Below are 18721 nucleotides of genomic sequence, written 5' to 3' on the forward strand. Positions count from 1 at the left end.
CTAGAACGTTCAGATTAAGACTCTGAATGAGTTTGTGGAAGACAGAATAAACTTAAATGTCACTAAGCTCCGTAAATATGAAAACAGACAAAAGAAAGACGATGGAGTCAAACATAAACCTGCTTCACAAAAAATAAAAAACCTAACTCCTTATCCTCTAAAGATCATGTAATAACCTTGTAATTAATGCATATTATATTACACACCCCCTGGCCACTTTATTGGAAACTCCTAGCTTAAACGTCCACTCACTGGCCACTTCAGCACAACAGCAGTCTCAGTAATTAATGTTACACCGATGTTTAGCGTCTAGCGTAATAAAAATTATAATTTTATTTATTTTTTATAAATCTGTGATTTATACAACCGATAGAAAGTATATTGCTAAACAATTACTATACAAGCTACATTACATCTGTTATAAATTATGTAGTTACTTCATGATGAGTAATAAAAATACATTATTATGCCTTCAAATCACACAGGAAGCTCTCTGCTCTCTTTGGTTAGCTCCGAGCACAGAGCGGGAGGAAGCTTGACATTTTAGCCAGCGTGCCTGGCGACAGGCAGCACCGCTCACACTGGAAAAGTCCCGACGACGATCTCCATGGTAACGCACGCATCCTCAGCAGCTGACTGGCCAGTGTTTGAGGGAAAGCTCCTATTAGCTGAGCGTGAAGTTCTGAGGTATGACTGGGTTACGGTGTCCACAGAGAGTAGAAAATGGAGAGGGTGAAAGCCATCAGGACAGACATCAGCACCAGGAGGACCTTCTGCAGCCACATGCAGGCGTCCAGCTTCTGTTCCAAGCGAGAGTTGGCGACCATGAGGCGCATTAGCTGTGAAACAAGCAAAGGTAGAAGGTTCTCAGATAAAGAGGGAGAGGGAAGGCCTTGCCTTGCTATAACTGAATTAGAGATATTCTACAGCCTTGAAAAACATCTTTGGCAGCATGAGAGGGACCTACTCAATATAAGGCAAGTGGTGCTGATGTTAAGGCTCATTGGTGTAGAATAAATCATATGATAACATCATTATCGCAATGCTAACACTTTGTGGGGATGCACTGATACGGGAGACTAATCAGATATCGCAGATGTTCGTATCTGTGGATGGCAACATAAAACCCAATCGTATCAGCACTACAGAGAAACCTAACTTTATTAGTAGAGTTCTGAATGCAGGACCATGCAGATAAGCTACAGAAGAAATCAGGACCAGAATGATCTGATATCTTTGTGCATCTGTAGTATTTTGGAGATCTTGCATCCCTTGCCAGTTACATCAGTTACACTGCTTACGGCACATCCTTTAAATCTCACATGACTCAAGTCTCAAGGAGACAGATAGAGCCTGCGACAACAGCGGGTTACGCAACGAGGCGTTGGACGCTCCTGCGGTCAAAAACGTCCGTCCACTTACCACCGTCTGCAGGTCCTGGGTGTCACCAGTAGGCGTGCTTAGCGGACTGTCGCTCGGATTGCTCAAAATAGACTTGGGACTCTCCAGAACATGACACCGGAGCCTGCGGCGGAAAAACATCCCAGCAAAATGTTAACAAAACGTGCAGGCCATCACAGGGCAACCTCCAGATACTCCAACACCGTTAGAAGGAACAGGTTACAGTCAAATCACATCTACATCTTCCTCTCTCAGCACCGGAACTACAGTAGCAGAAGCCTTGACTGATCAGCTACACTATATGTCCAAATGTTTGTGGACACACCATGAATGCATTCGGCTACTTAAAGCAGCACTCAGATGTGCAAAAGCACACACAGCTTGTCTGGTCCCTGTAGAGAAGAAGTACTGCCAATAGAATAGGACTCTCTGGAGCAGATCAACATCATGAACCTATTGGCTCCATGCTGCCTAATAATGCCAGGCGTGGGCTAGAGGGGTATAAAGCCCCCCAGCATTGAGCTGTGGAGCAGTGGAGGAACTGTGTTCTTGAATGACTGTGGAGGAGCACCATCCAGTACGCAATCCAAAATCTAGTGGAAAGTCTTCTTCCAGAAGACTAGAGACATTTACTCCAACCAAAGCTGGAGAAAATTTAATACCCTTGATTTTAGAAGAATGAGCAGGTGTCCCAATACTTCCGTCCATAACTGGGTGAAATTGATACATCATTAAACTACCGCTTTAGTGTTTCTATACTGGAGGCAGACTGAGTGTGTAAGCGGTGTTCAGTGTGTGGTGAACAGCACCTGTGCTCCATGATCTTGGCTTTTGGGACTTCCTTCCAAAACTGAGTGAGTTCAGGGGACCCAGCACCAGCACCTGGCTCCATTTCAGCAGCCATGACCAGGAACCGGTCCTGAGGGGACGCCTGGAAACCTGGACACACATTTCACATATTTACATATTACCATTTATCAGTGTGAAATCAAATCTAGAGGTTAACTTTATTCAGCTAAAGAAGAAGCATTTGGGGCCCGAATAAACAGTTTGCAGCTAAAGCTGCACCAAGGTTTTATCAGTGACTCTGCTGCAGTAAGTGGGTTAAAAGAAAACCTTTGGTGCTTGGATTCCCCTGTGAGAGGAGCACGTTATTTACTTTTACACACTGGCCGAGCGCAGATAACATTATTATTTTATCACTTTTACATTATTGATGAAAGGGAAAAAAAAACCTGTAGCTGTATTTCACTCAGACCACAGCTAGCGAGAGAGAGAGATTTTTTACCTCCATGTAGAGATACCACAATGTCCACGCTTGCTCCTGCCTCACAGCTGCTACTGCTGGGCTTCACACGGTATTTCTCAGGAGCCGTTGTCCGCACCTGGACACAGAGAGGGTCAGTGTTCAATGAATTTAACAATATCGTTTGTCCAATAAAAGCAATCTAAACTCACCTTGAACGCCACCTGGTTTTTGGCCACATTGTTGAGAATGATGAGACATTTCTTCTCTGAGTCCTTTGATCCAAAACTAAGCTCTTCAGCTGGACTGAGAGAGAGGGAATGCGGGTAAGAAAAGAAAAGAAAGCAAGGCCCTCATTTTAAGTAGCAAACTAGCAAAAAATTCTCACCACCCCTCAGCCTACAGCACTTTACCCCCTGACCAGTGAGAATACAGTCAGGCCCAGCAAAAACAACTCTTTGAAATGACAGCTGTCTATGTCGGGTATAGGGAGAACGGCAGCTCCCTAGGTATTGAGACACACATGCATGCATAACCAAATACAGCTGCAAAAGGGTCATGCGTGTATAGAATGTGCCACTGAAGGGATGACCTGGTTTGACAGCAGTTGAGGCTCTGCTGGAATGAGATCCGTATCGAAATCCCATTATTCCAAAAAGCGATGGTAATGGATTTATTCCCAGGATTTTGGAGGGGAGAGAAAAAGAAAAAGAAAAAAAAAAAAAGCATCTGGCCGTCACATCAAAGCTGGGAGAACCAGAACAGAGGCAAATCCGATGGCTAAGAGGCCCTCACACAAGCACACACACACACTGAGAAATTCAGCCGCCCTGAACTATTCACATGCCAAGGGATGACTTCTGCAGGATCCTAAAGCTGCTGCCAGGTTTAGAATTCCTGTCTGTCCATCTTTCTGAATGTCTGGAATTCCTGCATCAGTCGTCACAGAACCATCTGATCAAAATCATCTCACTGGTTTCATCACACAAGATCATCCCTCATCATACCCTTACCCCATACAAACACACACTGCAGTTACTTATTTACTGGAACTGTGACCTCTGCTCAGTCACACTGCACCCACCAAAGACCCCCCCCCCCCCCCCACATTGCACCTGAACTCTCACCTGATCCAGTGTCTGAACGTAAACAGCACTGTAAACATTTCAGATTATAAATGAAACCTGTACATTTTAAACAGTGCAGTAGTGTGTGTACAGTGTGTGTATAGTGTAAGTTGTGTATATATTCTGTATTTTCTTTTGTATATATTTGTGTGTGTACCACTGTGAGGGACTATACTTGCCTTTACACCTGTGTAATGTGATGTGACGTGACAATAAGCCGAATCTGAATGGATTTTGACCTCCGTTCTCTCTCTCACAGTGACTCAGCGTCACGTTGGTAGCGAGAAGCCTTCCTGGGCCGGAGCTTTACACAAGCAAAACCCGGCGCTAATTAACAATCGTACATATGAGCATGCAGCTCTTAATCAGGGCATATGGGATTCGGGAGATTTGGAGGTTTATGAAGTTCTATAAGCTTAGCAGTCGCTCACTGCAGAACTGATCAGTGACAGTTGATCAATTTGTTGGACTACAGACGGAGATGGAGCAGTGTGTACCCCTGCCTTTATCAGAGACAGAGTAAACATGCTTCTGCTTCCCACTTTCTACTCAAACTAAAATGTTACTTGCTTATCTGGAAATAACAGCCAACTTTTACATTCTGACCAATTTTGTCGTTGGTGGCTTTAATGTGAACATGTTGAACTAATGACTTGAGATTTGGAATCATATCAAACTTTGCCATAAACTGTCTTCTCAAAATGTTGACTTTTGTATAATATTCTGCTGGATGATTTATCTATAGATTTAAACAGATTTATTAAAAATAAACAAACCTCAGACCGTTTTTGGAAATGAATTATATCTGGATCTGGTTGATTCTGAACTTGCGTTAACTAAGCTTAACACTTCTGAAACGTTGGAAGCTATTCTCTATTCCTTTTGAAAAAAGCACTTTGTGAAGGTACCTGTATGATTTTTCACTCTCCTGGAAAATAAAGCAGTGCTTCACTGATGTGTAAACAGAGCTAACCCAAACACCCTCACCCCACCAGCCACAGAACAATGCCACCAAACAAGTCCAGACTGTTTTTAGCAGCAACATCCTACCATGCACTGAAAGTTCCAGCAACTTCCTCAACTCAGCTCCCAAACTGCATTCAATCACATTCTCACGCTACTGCCATCTCCACAGCCGGGCCGCTACACATATTACTAAAAGCCTGTACATTAATAACTTAGCTTTGTATACTAGGACTGTTTGTAGAACAGCATCCTACCTTATCCTGTTCATATATTAGTTAATACATCAGTCTGTACACTACCCTATACCCTGCATTGCTCCATAAAGTGTACACACTACCCCTCAATTCCTACAAGTCATACACTACCCCTAAATCCCTAAGGCTTGAACCCTAGAACCATATCCTTCTTTATTCCAACACACTACTCCAGTAGGACACTTCTCTGTTCCTGTAGCCTACACACTATCCTTCTGCCCTCCATTCCTCCATAGCGCTCATACACTGATGGGCATAAAATCCCTGTGTGTGGCCATTCCATCCGCTTACCTCACATGCAGTAAAGTGCCTTTGAAAGTGGTCTGGGGTTTCCTGACCCCCCTCAGCCGACTGGACACGTCTTGCCTGTCCAAGTCGTCTGGCTTCCCTCCATCCTCCACGAAATTCACCTGCAACACGGAGGAGAGCGGTCAGAGTCTGAGTTTCTCACAAACACTCATTCGATCATAAACACATGGAGCCAAACTAGAACAGGGACTGTGAGAAGGTCAGGGCAGGGACGTGTGAGCCAAACCGACTGCTGTATACGAGATGGGCAAGGGGTCGCAGCATGGAGTGTACACTGAGTGAGTGCTTAACCACAAGAGTGTCCAGAACAGGATTCAACACAGTTCTAAAAGACCTCAACACAGAGACGCTCACCATACAAACGCACCAGCAGTCCACACAGACACACACACACACACACACACACACACACACACACACACACACAGTCAGGAGACTCAAACCAAAAACGCTGAACAAACACTTGCATTGTGCTGCGATTGCAGAAGTAGGGCAGCTGAGGATGAAGTGATACTTGGATGTTGAGACGCTGTAGGAGAAAAACACACACACACACACACTGGGGGAGGAAGTGTGCCACAGAGGAAAGGTCAAAGGTCACCCATAATAATGACTCAGCAGGCGTGACCATATTTTGGTGTGACCGGAAGTAAAAATTGGATCACGCAAAGTGGCCTGGACAGAGTTCTAGAGCATATTCTGGATCAGAACCAGTCCGGATACATGTTGTACATTATGTGGTGGTTCTTTAGACTCACATCCATCCATTATCTCACTGCCAGCAGGTTTAGTAAAAAGTAAAGGTAAGGTAAAGGTGCACGTATTTGTCACTGTACACTCCAGCGCCCGGGGAGCAGAGAGGGTAAAGGGCCTTGCTCAAGGGCCCAACAAAATACAAGTACAGGTGAACTGGACTGAACTTCCACTACATTTGCTGTGGAAGCGGTGGTTGAGAGAACCCTTTTGGTTTCTTTATATGAAGAGTGGGGGCAAACAAAAACAAAGCCGCTCGTGTTTGTAAACCTCATGGTTTTTATTCGGCATTTGAGGCCAGTCAAACGCCAGCATGAAATGGAGCAGGAAACCACTGAAGAGGACAGCCACTGCTACATAATCGCTATAAAAGATTACAAAATTTCCATTGAGGTAAGAAAAGACTTGATTTTAAAGATTAGTGTGTTCTCTGAGATCAAGCAAATCATTAGTAACATTTAAATCCCTTTCTGTAGTCTTTGGTAAGTTAGCATACAGTGTTTCATTACAGTATCAATTAGAACAAAAAAAGGAAGTTGAATAAAAATATTGCAGTAAATGGTCCCCAAATGGGCCAATCGAATTAATCAACATGAAATGAAAAGGACAAAGAAACAATTATTAAAATAGTTAAAATAAGAACCAGAGTAACAATAAACGGCACTAAATGTCAGTAGACTGAATCATCTTCTAAAACACTTCTTTCTGATGTAGAGTTTAAAATAATGGAGTGTTGCTGCAGAATCACTCAGACACACAAACGAACACTGATGGAGCAGCTGGAGTGAACTCAGTGACTCAGAAACACTTAAAAACCTTCACACGTCCCTTTGTGAAAAAAAGAAGGCCAAAAAGTTGCTGAACTCCTTGGAGTAAAAGGCACAGTGACCTGATCAATGAAATGAGCTGGACAGAATAATCACTTTGTTAGATCACAAATCTCTGAATAAATATTAATTGCAAAGAAGCGATTAATAAACAATCAATCATCAAACCCAGAACATGAGATTACTGCTGTCATTAATTGGCTCTAAGCTGCTTCATTGGAATCAAACGTTTGAAATGGAGAACAAATGAATAAAAGTTGACTGCAGGTAGGAGTCACGACATCGACCGCCCCGCAAAAGATGTGCTGAAATGAGACGGGCGCTGAAGACGTAGGAGGCACTTTCACGAGCCAACAGTGGGGACCACCTCCGGGGACTTACCAGCCCTTGTTTTAAAAGAGAGAGAGAGGGAATTAGCTCCAGAACGTCTGCACAGAGCGAGGCATCTAAACACTGCTGGAGGAACCGCCGACTACGCTGCCAGGAGAGAGACGACTTTCAAATTGGATCCCATTTCTACACAATAATTATGACATCTTCACTTCCTCAATTAAAACATTGTTTAAAACACAAAATCCTCAGAAACACACTTACATTTAAATTAAGAGAACTTTACAGAACTTTAACCTATAAATCATTAATGCTGATCTGTCCCTCTACACGAGGAAGGAGACAGGGACACGAACAGGCCAAAACAGCCCAGGATCTTCAACCATTGCCAAACACACCAGCGTCACCATCCTGTCAGCACCAGCACACCTATATTACAAATAAACAGCTCAGGAACTTAAAACCCAGCTTGATGATTGTCAGGTATTCATTTAAAGCTTTTGTTAAATTAACCCGGTTGGATCCAGAGTGGAGATTTTCAAATTTGAGTATATTAATACTCTATTATAGAAAATGCTGTTCAGATGGGACTAAATCAATAACCATATTTTAGGACTGGTCTGCTAGAAGAAGAAGAAAATAAATCATGATAAATACAAACAATTTAAACTCAAACATCCAGCTCTCTGAAAACGAACACGGGCAATAAAGCAGCACTCAGACACGTTCACAGCCTGGCGAGCGTTTTCAGGATCTTTATTTTACCCAGATTGGAGGCTCTGTTGGTTATAAGATATTATATGTAGTGTGTGTGAGAATGTGTGTGTGTGTGTGGATTTCATCAGCAGGGTTGACTCGTGCCTTCACAAACTGAACATGTGACCAGCACTGTGTCAAAAACACACGCAAAAAACACCACAAACCCAGCAGAGCTCCTTTATGACAGCTGTGAAAACGCTGCTAACGGCTTAAAAGCTCAGCATATGGCAGCTTCACACACACACACACACACACACACACACACACACACACACACACACACACAGTGAGTAAATATCTCTCCAAAATGTAAGCACATAAATAAAATAAGAACAAAATGTTCTAAAATCTTCCCTTTTGTTTAAAAGGCTGTTTTAAAAAAACAAAACACTGACTTCAGTATTTCACATTAAATTTGAAGTGGAAAACCAAAGTGAATGCTGGGTTGGCATTTTTGCAAATTATATATCAAATAAAAATCCAAGCCTAAAACGAACATGGTTAAAGAATTAATTATTCAATTAATTCTAGTAAATTTTATGACATTAACAACCAAAATGTTGGGAAACAAAAACAAAACAAAACAAAACAAAAACAATACAGCAATACAGTGTACTTGAACTGGAGGTGACCTACACTGTCCCTGCCAGCCAATCTGTTCCTCAACTGCTTTGTCCAAACGACCTCTCCCAGTCTGGAGTGAGAGTTTACATTACTGTAATCCCTCCTGCAATTATACTCACTGTGTAAGGTCGGCCTTACTGCCCTGCCTGCCTGCAGCCTACAGAGATAACAGCACAGTACCGAGGGGGCAAGGGTTTGAGCCCAAGGAGAGTGGTGATGAGGTAAAGGCGCTTAAAACGTCTCCTCATTAGGTCCCAAGAATTATTATTCAGTAATTACATGTTAACTTATGCATTTGATCACCAGTGTTTTCTAACTTTACTGGCCATTCCCCCCAAACCTTGATAGAGCTCAAGTCCAGACCACATAGGATTTTTAATGTGGCTTCGGTAAAGAAAGCACGAGGGCTTTTTTGCTGCACATCACACATCGTCGCCTTTAAAGAAAAAGAGGAAGCTGAAATTCCTTTAGCAGTAAAAGTGTGACCAGACTACAACAGGGGTGTGATGTCAGCACTCTGACGAGAAACAAAGCTCAAAGCCAAAGCTGGAGTAGTTTAAACTCTGCAGCTAATTGAGATATATAGTCTATTGGCATGTTAAACGTAGTAATGCTAATCTGGCGAATCGTGACTTTAGGGTAATCTGGACAGCTGGTAGAGAAGGGGATGTTTGGTTGTAGTCTGTGAATCGGCTCGTACCTTTTTGGGTCTGAGTGCCTGCTCTGCGTTGAAGCTGGACTCCAGGCTTTCCTTACACTCGGACTCCGTATCCTTCACCTCGCTCTCATCCTCACTCACGATTGGCCCATTTTCACTCACGGGCGACTGGAACTCGTCGTCCAGGAGGGGAGGGTAACTGTACTTGAACTGGTCCTACAAAACAAACCAAGCACTCAAACTGAACTCTCCTAATTTGAGTTACTTTCAGGTTAGGTTGCAGAATTCATCATTTCATGCAACTGCTTTCTGGGTATAAATATATCTAAATAGGAATTTAAAAAATAATAATAATTATATATTCATAATTTTAGATATTTCTGCTCATACCGTTCCTCCCATGTGTGGGGGAAGGTGCTCAGGGTCGATATACGTCTGAACGTCACTTTTGGACACAAACTTGAGCTTGCTGATGGCTTCTGGACCAAGCCATGTCTTCACTAGCTTCCAGGCAGCTGTTAGAGCAAAGACATTTAAGCTCAAGTCACAGCATTCGGACATGTTAACCTCAATAGAAATGATCAGACTTTGCTTCAGAACCAGAGAGGACAGAAATCCTACCATTCATAATCCAAGGCATCTCGTACATGATCATTTTTGCTGAAGAACAAAAAAAACAAGATTATTAGTTACATAGTTATATAATTATACATTATAATAAATAATTGTAATGTAAAATGATTTAAATGAACTCATTTTAAAATGTAATTTTGTCCAACAAGTTTTTAAACATGCAAAGGTATTTCTCATTTTCAAAGACCTGTTGCCTTCATGCAAATGACCATAAAATATAATTAGGTTCACAAACTTTATGACGGAACTGTCATTTGGATACCGGCTATGTCTAAAGCGGATGAATAAGGTGTTTTAATGAGCACAGAATAATGACTTCAGAGCAGAACGAAACAAGCATGGCCCGACGGGTCATTATTTTCTCTATTTTCTGCCCCTGCTTCTGGACAGTTCTGCAAAATCCAAATGACGCCTTCGACCCACACCATTCTGTTCTCAACCATTAAAGACTGTCCCGACCTGCTTGAAGAACGCTTCTATTTACCATTAAATCTGTTCCAGCAGGAGAAAGCACTTCTTTTAAAGCAGAAAGGGCAGTTTGGTATCCCCATATAAACCAATGTATACATATACATGTTTGGGGTTTCCATTATTCTGTCAGTTTCATTGTGTACAGTAAATTGGCACTATAATAAGAGATGGAGGTCCTTTAAGAGTGAGCATGCTGCACCGAGGCCTGGCGACCTTGTTTGTTTTAATAGAGCAATCTCACACTTTCATGTGGAAGCAGTGTCAGGATAATGAGGGAGAAAAATGGACAAAGGTCACTCTGGATATGAAATGTTCCTTTCGTTTAAAGAAATGCACCTAATTTATGAAGAAACACAAGCGAATGCACTTACACAGAAACTTCGGATAGTACACTTTGAAGCAGCTAATGATATACTTCACAAAGTCCATGTCCTGTGAAAGGAGAGCGAGAGAGAGAGATAAAGTGAGAATGAGTCATATGTGCTGGCTCAGAGGTTTGATGATGAAAGGGTTTTTATATTTATTTATTTCTTTTTATAGGCATTCAGTGAAAGCGCCGTTTGGCCGAGTGGAGATATTTTCTGCCTCAAGCTGTGAAATGACCCACTTCGCACCAGCCCGAACTCTGTCACAAGTTCAGTTAAACTGCACTAGCACCGTTAGTCCAGCGACTTCAGTCACAGGAACAAAGTTTCATCATCTACTCTTACGGGACTTTCTGCGGAAGCCACTCAAAAGCTGCAAACTGAGCAAACCACACAGCAAAGCTCAAACACAGGGTCTGGTTTTTGGATCACCACCTTGAAGGGCATTTCAACTCAAAGTTGCCCCTTTCAGTACACGGACCTACCAGCAGCTCAAATCTCCAGCTTCTTAAAAGCGGCCGTTCCAAAACCACATTTTCACTCAGTCAGAGCTGTGGTTCTACAGTGGGGGTGAAGGGAAGCAGACGTCTGAAGCTCTAATAAAAGCTCCTCACAGAAAGTTCTTCACCTAATGACGATGAAGACGCTGCCTGATGCCTGAGACACTGTTCTACCAGAGTTCTGAGAAGAGCTCGGCTCTAGAACCTGCTTTTAAAATCAGATCATTAAAATGGTGGAGGGATACATGCTGCAGGGTGTAGTGCAGCTACAGAAAGTAGTCCCTAAAGAGAACTGCATTAGTTCAGATTCTCTATTCACTATTTTACCCTCATCATCATCATCATCATCATCATCATCATTCCATACAAAACTCAGAAGACTCGTGTAGGCAGAGTCAAAGGAGTCTTGTCTTGATTTCATTTCCCTTCTTGCACACCTTCCATAAAAATTAACTGTGTGGTCTCTTTCTGATGGTAGATGCTGTATGTTGACTTCAGCCATGCAAAGAGTGACCTGTAGGTCCTGAGACAATGTTAAAGGATTGTTGGAGACTTGCGCATCTGTGGTCTGCTGTTGGACCGAACTTGCTAGGACGGTCTGACCTGGCCACGTTGGCACTTGTAAATGATTTAGAACGGCTGATTTCTAATTGAGTTCTTTTTACACTTGTATGTGTCTACAACTTTCTTTCTGAAGACACCAGAAGTTTTAGATTTCACCATGGTAATAACACACACTTTACCATTGAAGAGCAAAACAGACAAAAGTCTGAGGTTTAAAATAAGACAAGCTCCTCCAGAATCCCCTTTAATGATGTTCTAATCATCTGCAGCTGATTTTAATTTTAGGTATTTAAAGTAATAAATGTGAGGATGTCCTATTATATTGTGGTCATATTAGTCCCGTCGTTTCACATTGTTTAGATGAAGATCAAATGTCCAGATGTTTAAGTCTATTAGAAAAGACAAAGGCCTTAGTGGGGTGCTCATACATTATATACATACACATATACATACATATATATACACACTACTTCTACACGTCTACTTCTCTGGTCAGAAAGGAACGTAAAGAACAAGTGTGTCAATAACAAGCAAAGGTCAAGGTCGCTCGTAAGGCCATTACACAACTCTCCTCTGAACGCTGGCTGATTGGTGCTGCTCCTTTACCCTAAATGTAGTCGATCAGGCAGGAGATGTTTGGAGTCTGAAGTTTGCTTGGCTAGCTTTAGCACCAGAGTGTCGAAGCTAAACAGTCTTGCAGGTTCGTAGTGCACCAATTAGCATGATGGTAACTGCTTGTTTGGCTAGATGAAATTTTAGGTTAGCTTTTAACTGGAATTTGTCATTCCACCTTAAATGATGCATAACATAACTGCTCCACTTCCTCTGGACTTTACATTCAGAACAGCAGATGGTTTTAATTGGGGTTCTCGGGTTATCCACCCAGCCCTTATTAACCGGGCCGGCTGAGGGAACGAAATCAAGCAGGGAGTAAGCATGGTCAGACATGGACGTCTCATGGAGAGCCAGAAACCGAAGGGCAGTCACTGTAAGGATTATGCCGGCGAGTTGGACTGACCAAGGGGATTAAAAGGTTACTTTAATCTGAGACGTTAAACACAGAGCCGCTGCTTCAGAGACTCATATGGCTAAAGATGGAGCTGTGCATGTTGGGGGGGGGGGGGGGGTCCTCAACAATGGTCGGAAAAAAATTATGAACATCTATAATGTCTGATTATCTGCTACCCTGAGAGAGACAGGACACTTATTTGAAACAAAGAGCAAACAAAGAATGCCTGGGATATTAATACTGCAATTAGGGCCGTACAGATATGCAGCAGCTCAATTTGTGAAAACTGTGATAAATTCAAATTTGTGATAAAAAAAAGGTGGTAGAATTCAGCACAAGTAATAAAAAAGTTACATATAGGGAGTATGAGTATTAAATAAAATTAACAGATGTATTTTATAGCAGCTTAATCAAAAACATGTTTATAGATATTCTAGTGTATGCATTTGGTTTAATTAATTATCTTCCAATATTGATTTGGTTTCAATGCTGTACATCCCTACCCTGTAACCACCTTGTCTAAAACTACCTTATCAACCGATACATGTTCCACTGGACGGTCACTGTATATAATATTAAAAAAATTAAAATTAAAAAAAAAAAAAAAAAAGGGGGGGGGGGGGGGGAGAGGAAAGATACTTACGATGTTGCTGAGGCCAGACTCGGACATGTCGAACACGACCGTTAGGGGCATGCCAGGTTCACGTTTGGCGTATTGCTCCAGCCAGAAGGCCACGTACCTCTTCTTGTCCAGAATTGTTTTGCCGTCCTTGATGTGGAGCTTCACTTTGAACCAGACTGAAAGACACCAAACGACGGCCGATTTTAAAATACACTATTGTTTATTAAGGCTATGACCCGATCAACACATGTACATATTTAATTCTATTTTATTTTAGTGTTTATTTTATAGAGTGTGAACAACTGCAATTTCTCTCCTGGATCAATAAAGTATTTCTGATTCTGATATGTGATTTTGCTGATAATCATCAGCCGATATTTAAGCTGGTATAATTATGTTTAAGTAACTGGTTTATTGTAAGACAGACTTACTAAACTAAATCAACGGGAAAAAACATTTTTTATAAAAACCAAACACTTATGCAGACTCTGGTCCTTTTAGGTCAATGGAAATGTATGGCGTAACCTATATGAGCATGGACACCCCTGCTCAAACGCCATGTGTTAATGTTACCGGTTTACTCTGCGAAAAGGCTGTCTGACTGCATGTTGGGAAAAACACAGTACTGTACACAGTACAGCTGAGCTTCATTCCAGGAAGCAAACTTTAATATAATTTTGCACATTTTAGACAAATTCTATTTCTATCTACAGAATAGAAAAAGAAAAATCTGACAATGTTCAATGCATCCATCCTTTATCTGTCAAATTTAGTAACTGATGTCCAAACTAATACTATATGGAGACCTGTACATGTACAGGGACACCTGCTCGTTTATTCTCTCTCCTGAAACCAAGGGTATTCAATTTTATTTTAAAGTTTATCCTGCTTTTGTTGGAGTAATATTAGATTTTGGAGGAGCATTGCTGTAAGGATTTGATTGCATTCAGCAACACTAAGCATTAGTGAGGTCAGGAGGTTGGATGAGCACCACCTCACCTCATCCCCAACTCCTCCCATCCATCATTCCAGAATGACAAAGGGACTAGACAAGCTGTGTGTGCATTTGCACATCTGTGTCAGCAATGGGTGCAGCTTAAAGCAGCTGAATGCTTTCATTTAAAGGGGCGTCTACAACCGTGTATATTCACTTGAAGCAGCTGATAAACAGTGTTGAAAGACATTCTCTTATCTAGGGGTCCTGGGCTTGAGTGTATGAATTATGAGCTACACTTCGGGCCAGTTCTGAGAAATCAGCGTGATGAAACCCTGGAGTCAAAGTACAGTGATGAACTTGGTCACCTTCAATCACACTTGGAGTAAAAACCTCTAAAACTGGATAAAAGTACAAAATGCTACAGCTGTGTTCAGCTCTGCGCTGTACTTCAGTCACTCTAGATAACAGCGAGGGATCCTGTCAGAAACCACATAATGACGTTTATTAGAGATCATTTAACACCCCCACACGGTTTGAGGAAAGTGTGAGATGATTTGGGTAGAAGTGCATCTGCCTCAGGATCCCTGGTTTAAACTCAGATAACCCGTACATACACAGTTTGTTGCCCTCTTTATCGTAGCCGTGGAGGTAGACTGCTCCCGTCTCAAACATCCATCTCGGAATACTGTTCTCCGTGAGGTCTGTGAAAAAAATACAGCACTGTTCAGTTAAACACACACGACCATCACACACACACACACACACACACACACACACACACACACACACACACACACACACACACACACACACACACCATTAAATAAAGCGTGGCTACAGCAGCTAATTAGGTTTTTCCCAGCACAGTTAATAAGCACGTCTGACAAGTCTCCGTTTAATTCAATTTATAATATAGCTGCTTCTTGACGTCCACGTCTTTTAATGAGTTCTGAAGCTGTTTAAAATTACCTAGATAAATCTATGCTGCTTTCAGACGGAAATGAATTAAACACCGACAATGGATGTGATTGTCTCTCCGTCAGGGCCTACGGAGAAACTCACAGTCTACGAACAATGACGCCTTTAATGGAGAAAATGTGAAGAAATCGCAGAAATCTTTGAAGAAATCCTGAAGGCCAGTCTTAGGCCAACAAATCATAAAAAACATTATTCCTGTCTCATTAAAACCTTTTTTTAATTAAATAACTCCATTTAAAAATGCCAGCTGTCTGCTACTTTATAACATTCTACAATGAAAAGTCCAAAAGGAACAGTCCAAAATGACATACACTTTTTCCAAATGCTATAAAAAACTACTAAAAGCCTCTCTTAATTATTTAACTATAGTAACATGTAGTATTTCTCATTAGAAGACTGTTACGTTTGCAGTGCACTGATTGCAAACAGCAGCTGCATATCAGAAAACATATACAGCTATCCGCAGCTCAATAACCTGCACCAGCACTCGGTGGATATGGAAGCATTAGTGTGAGATACACATAAATACATACACCCCCCGCTCCCCCCCCCCCCCAAACATACCATTCAGGTTAAACTCTTTGCGCCACTGAAAGCTCTCATCGATCATCTTCAGCGCATCATCCACCACAAACATTCGCCACGTGAGGTAGCCATCCACCAGAGCGTCGTCCCTCAGGAGTCGGTCCACATCTCTGGAGTCATATTTGTCTGTTGAATCTGAAAATTTGCGTTATTGTTTGTTAGTTTTACACAACTGCAATATGAATGGGCGGAGCCAAACTGTGGTAGGCTGAATAGGCGGGGCTGACTGTTGCCTAAATGGATGGGACTAAACTGCAGTAGGTTAAATGAGCGAACACATAAATACACTGGGCTTTTGTGACCTTACACAAATGTTGAACTGAACTCCGAACGGGACTGCTTTTGCAGATGCCACAGCTAAACTTTAGGATCAGGATAAATTAAAACAAACATCAAACTCGTTAAATTGAGAAACAATAACTTTATGTTCTGCATGACCCAGGCCTTTTAACTGAACTTAGCCTTGAAGGTTTCCTAGACCACCCCTAAAGCGCCCATGCGCCCACTTTAGTTTACAAACTGCTTCAGGAAGCTTCAGCTGCCATTAGCTTAAGTATGTAGCAAGGCTTATCACTAGCAGGGGGTTGCTTACTACTTACTACTGTCCTCACAAACAAATCCCACTCTTACGTTGTCCTAGATCTCCAACTGACTTGTGCAAGCAAATCTATCCTGACTACAGGGCTGATTATACCTGCAGATGTGTGAGCGTACTGAAACACACAGTGTTGAAGTTGAAGCTACTGAAGTTGTGAATCTGCTCTTTTGGAAAAAGCTGGGTGTGTTTTCAATGGAGACAACCTCACTTGCTTATCTGCCCAAAGAGATTACTTTCACAGTGTTGACTTTTTACCCCTTTCCAGTGGACAACTAGTGGTGCAACGTCCTCTTGCATCATCAGGGTGGATTCAGACGCCCACTGAATGACAACACATTAACCTAATCAATTCATTACTGAACTCTGCATTTCTATGGGGATGGAATGGGGGCTGCTGTTCTAAGCAATCCCTCAGAATTTGTATACACCAGCTATTGAACACGGTATCTAGAATAATCCCTGGACAAGACAACATTTAAAATCGATTTGTTTATATAATAAGTTGCGACATGTAGTTTACTGTATTGATGTACCATCTCCATTATACATCGTTTTACTTTGTTTTGCATTTGTTTGTTTGTGCACTGCCCATTCTATACTTTACGTTCAGCTTTTATGCTTATATATATATATAATATTCTCAATATTTACTGTCTTATTGTATGTTTGACACCTGCACCAAAAAAACTCCTCGTCCTCCTGGTACTTGGTGAATAATGATTTTGAATTCGTAGACCTTACCTGTCTAAGCGCGGCATATGACCGCAGATGTAAACAGACAGGATTGTAAGAGTGCTACGCCTGTTTATTACATCAATAAGCCATCTACCCTGACCTGACCCTTACCCTGCACTCCATCTTTAGGATTGTCCTAATGTGTTGTATTGTATTGTAAAGAGGTTAGGGCTATATGACCTCTCAGATCAACTACAGTGACATACAGACAGATTACGTCACTTAAACACACCGACATCAGTCCTGCATTCACTCCCATGGACATTTGTATTTGGACAAGTGTAGACACCCACTGTCCGGCAAAGCAACACTGAGTCCATCTCTGCCCTGAACTGAAGCTAAGAGAGGCAGGCAGGTTAAATGCAGGAGCACACAGTGATGAGTTAATATGAGGTTTCCAGCAGTGAGGAAAGTTAGTTGGTTAGTTAGTTGGTTAGTTAGTTAGTTGGTTGGTTGGTTAGTTGGTTAGTTATCTGACAGCTCACCCTGAACGTATTCCTCCTTGAATCTCTGTCGCGTTTCCCGGATCTTGCTCTCGAGGTCCTTTTTGGAGAGAAGCATACAGAGTTAGTGTGTGGTCCGAAGTGTTCATAAAGCACCGAGAGCTTTTTATTTCCATGAATTAATGACCGAATACCTGCTCTGATTCAGGATGCCCACCGTCCGCCATGTTAGCGCAGCGCTGACTGAGCGGGGTTTCCTCAGAGCAGCGGAAACAGCCGCACAGTTTGGCGCCATTTCGGCTCTAAAAGTTTCGGTTCTGTTTAATTAAGATAGTCTTAGCCAGCATGGCGCCCGTATTTCTGCTTAAGAGTTTATTTGTCGGATTAAATAAACGTAGAACCAAAATAACTCCGAGTCCTGTGAGCTGCAGCGGCCCATCAGACGCCATCTTGGCTCTGGTTTCGTGACATTGGCCGGTCTCTGAGGAAACCGAGGAGCAGGGGCGGCCCTGGACATACACACAACCCAACCCTGGTCTGGTGGGTTTAATTTATTTATTTTTATTTTTTTTTTTTTTGGTAATGTATGTAGCTAGTGCGAGTTTTATTCTCTATGGAAGCCCATTTAAAATCTAATAAAATATTAATTCCAAAAGTATCTGAAATCAAGTTTCACAAAATAACCGAAAAAAATTAAAATACCGATTCAGCAAATCATTTCAGCTCAGTAAATAAATATAATGTCCAATGCAATTTTCTGTCAAAGAAAAAAAAAAAATAAGATACCTGACTTTGTTGGTCTCCGAGATTGCAGCCAGTCGGGCTCCATTTTGGCTCCAGTTTCATGAGAGTGCCTCTATCCAGTGGAAACCGCGGCACTGTGTGCGCCATCTTGGCTCCGGAGGCGCCTAAACAAACCTTGTCCCCTGCGTTTTAAGTCACTAAGTTAACATCAGCTTCTTTTCTTTTACGTTACAGATCCTCAGTACATGTTCGTGGAGTCAGCTTCCTCTTTAACCACACATAA

The 18721-nt window shown here is 42.0% G+C and overlaps 1 protein-coding gene across 1 annotated transcript; it reads right to left on the reverse strand.

Moving 5' to 3' along the window:
* Positions 1 to 299: 299 nt before the first annotated feature.
* Positions 300 to 17960, reverse strand: mospd2 (motile sperm domain containing 2). Its single transcript, XM_072686693.1, has 15 exons — positions 17889 to 17960; positions 17737 to 17794; positions 15898 to 16053; positions 14970 to 15056; positions 13440 to 13594; positions 10730 to 10790; positions 9876 to 9914; positions 9645 to 9769; positions 9297 to 9470; positions 5286 to 5404; positions 2860 to 2953; positions 2690 to 2786; positions 2211 to 2340; positions 1423 to 1525; positions 300 to 839 (listed from the first exon to the last, which is right to left on the reverse strand). The coding sequence occupies exons 1-15, from the start codon at positions 17919 to 17921 to the stop codon at positions 699 to 701; spliced, it is 1572 nt and encodes a 523-aa protein (XP_072542794.1). The 5' UTR covers positions 17922 to 17960; the 3' UTR covers positions 300 to 698.
* Positions 17961 to 18721: the final 761 nt, after the last annotated feature.

Source organism: Salminus brasiliensis, chromosome 8 (genome assembly GCF_030463535.1).
Source record: "Salminus brasiliensis chromosome 8, fSalBra1.hap2, whole genome shotgun sequence".
NCBI classification, from domain to species: domain Eukaryota; kingdom Metazoa; phylum Chordata; class Actinopteri; order Characiformes; family Bryconidae; genus Salminus; species Salminus brasiliensis.

Coding starts and splice junctions, on each gene's coding strand:
- mospd2 (XM_072686693.1), bottom strand. CDS start 17,921: ATGGCGGACGGTGGGCATCCTGAATCAGAGCAG. Junction 9,471..9,644: donor CCCCACACATGGGAGGAACG/GTATGAGCAGAA, acceptor TTTGTTTTGTAG/GACCAGTTCAAGTACAGTTA. Junction 2,341..2,689: donor TGTGGTATCTCTACATGGAG/GTAAAAAATCTC, acceptor ATGTGTGTCCAG/GTTTCCAGGCGTCCCCTCAG.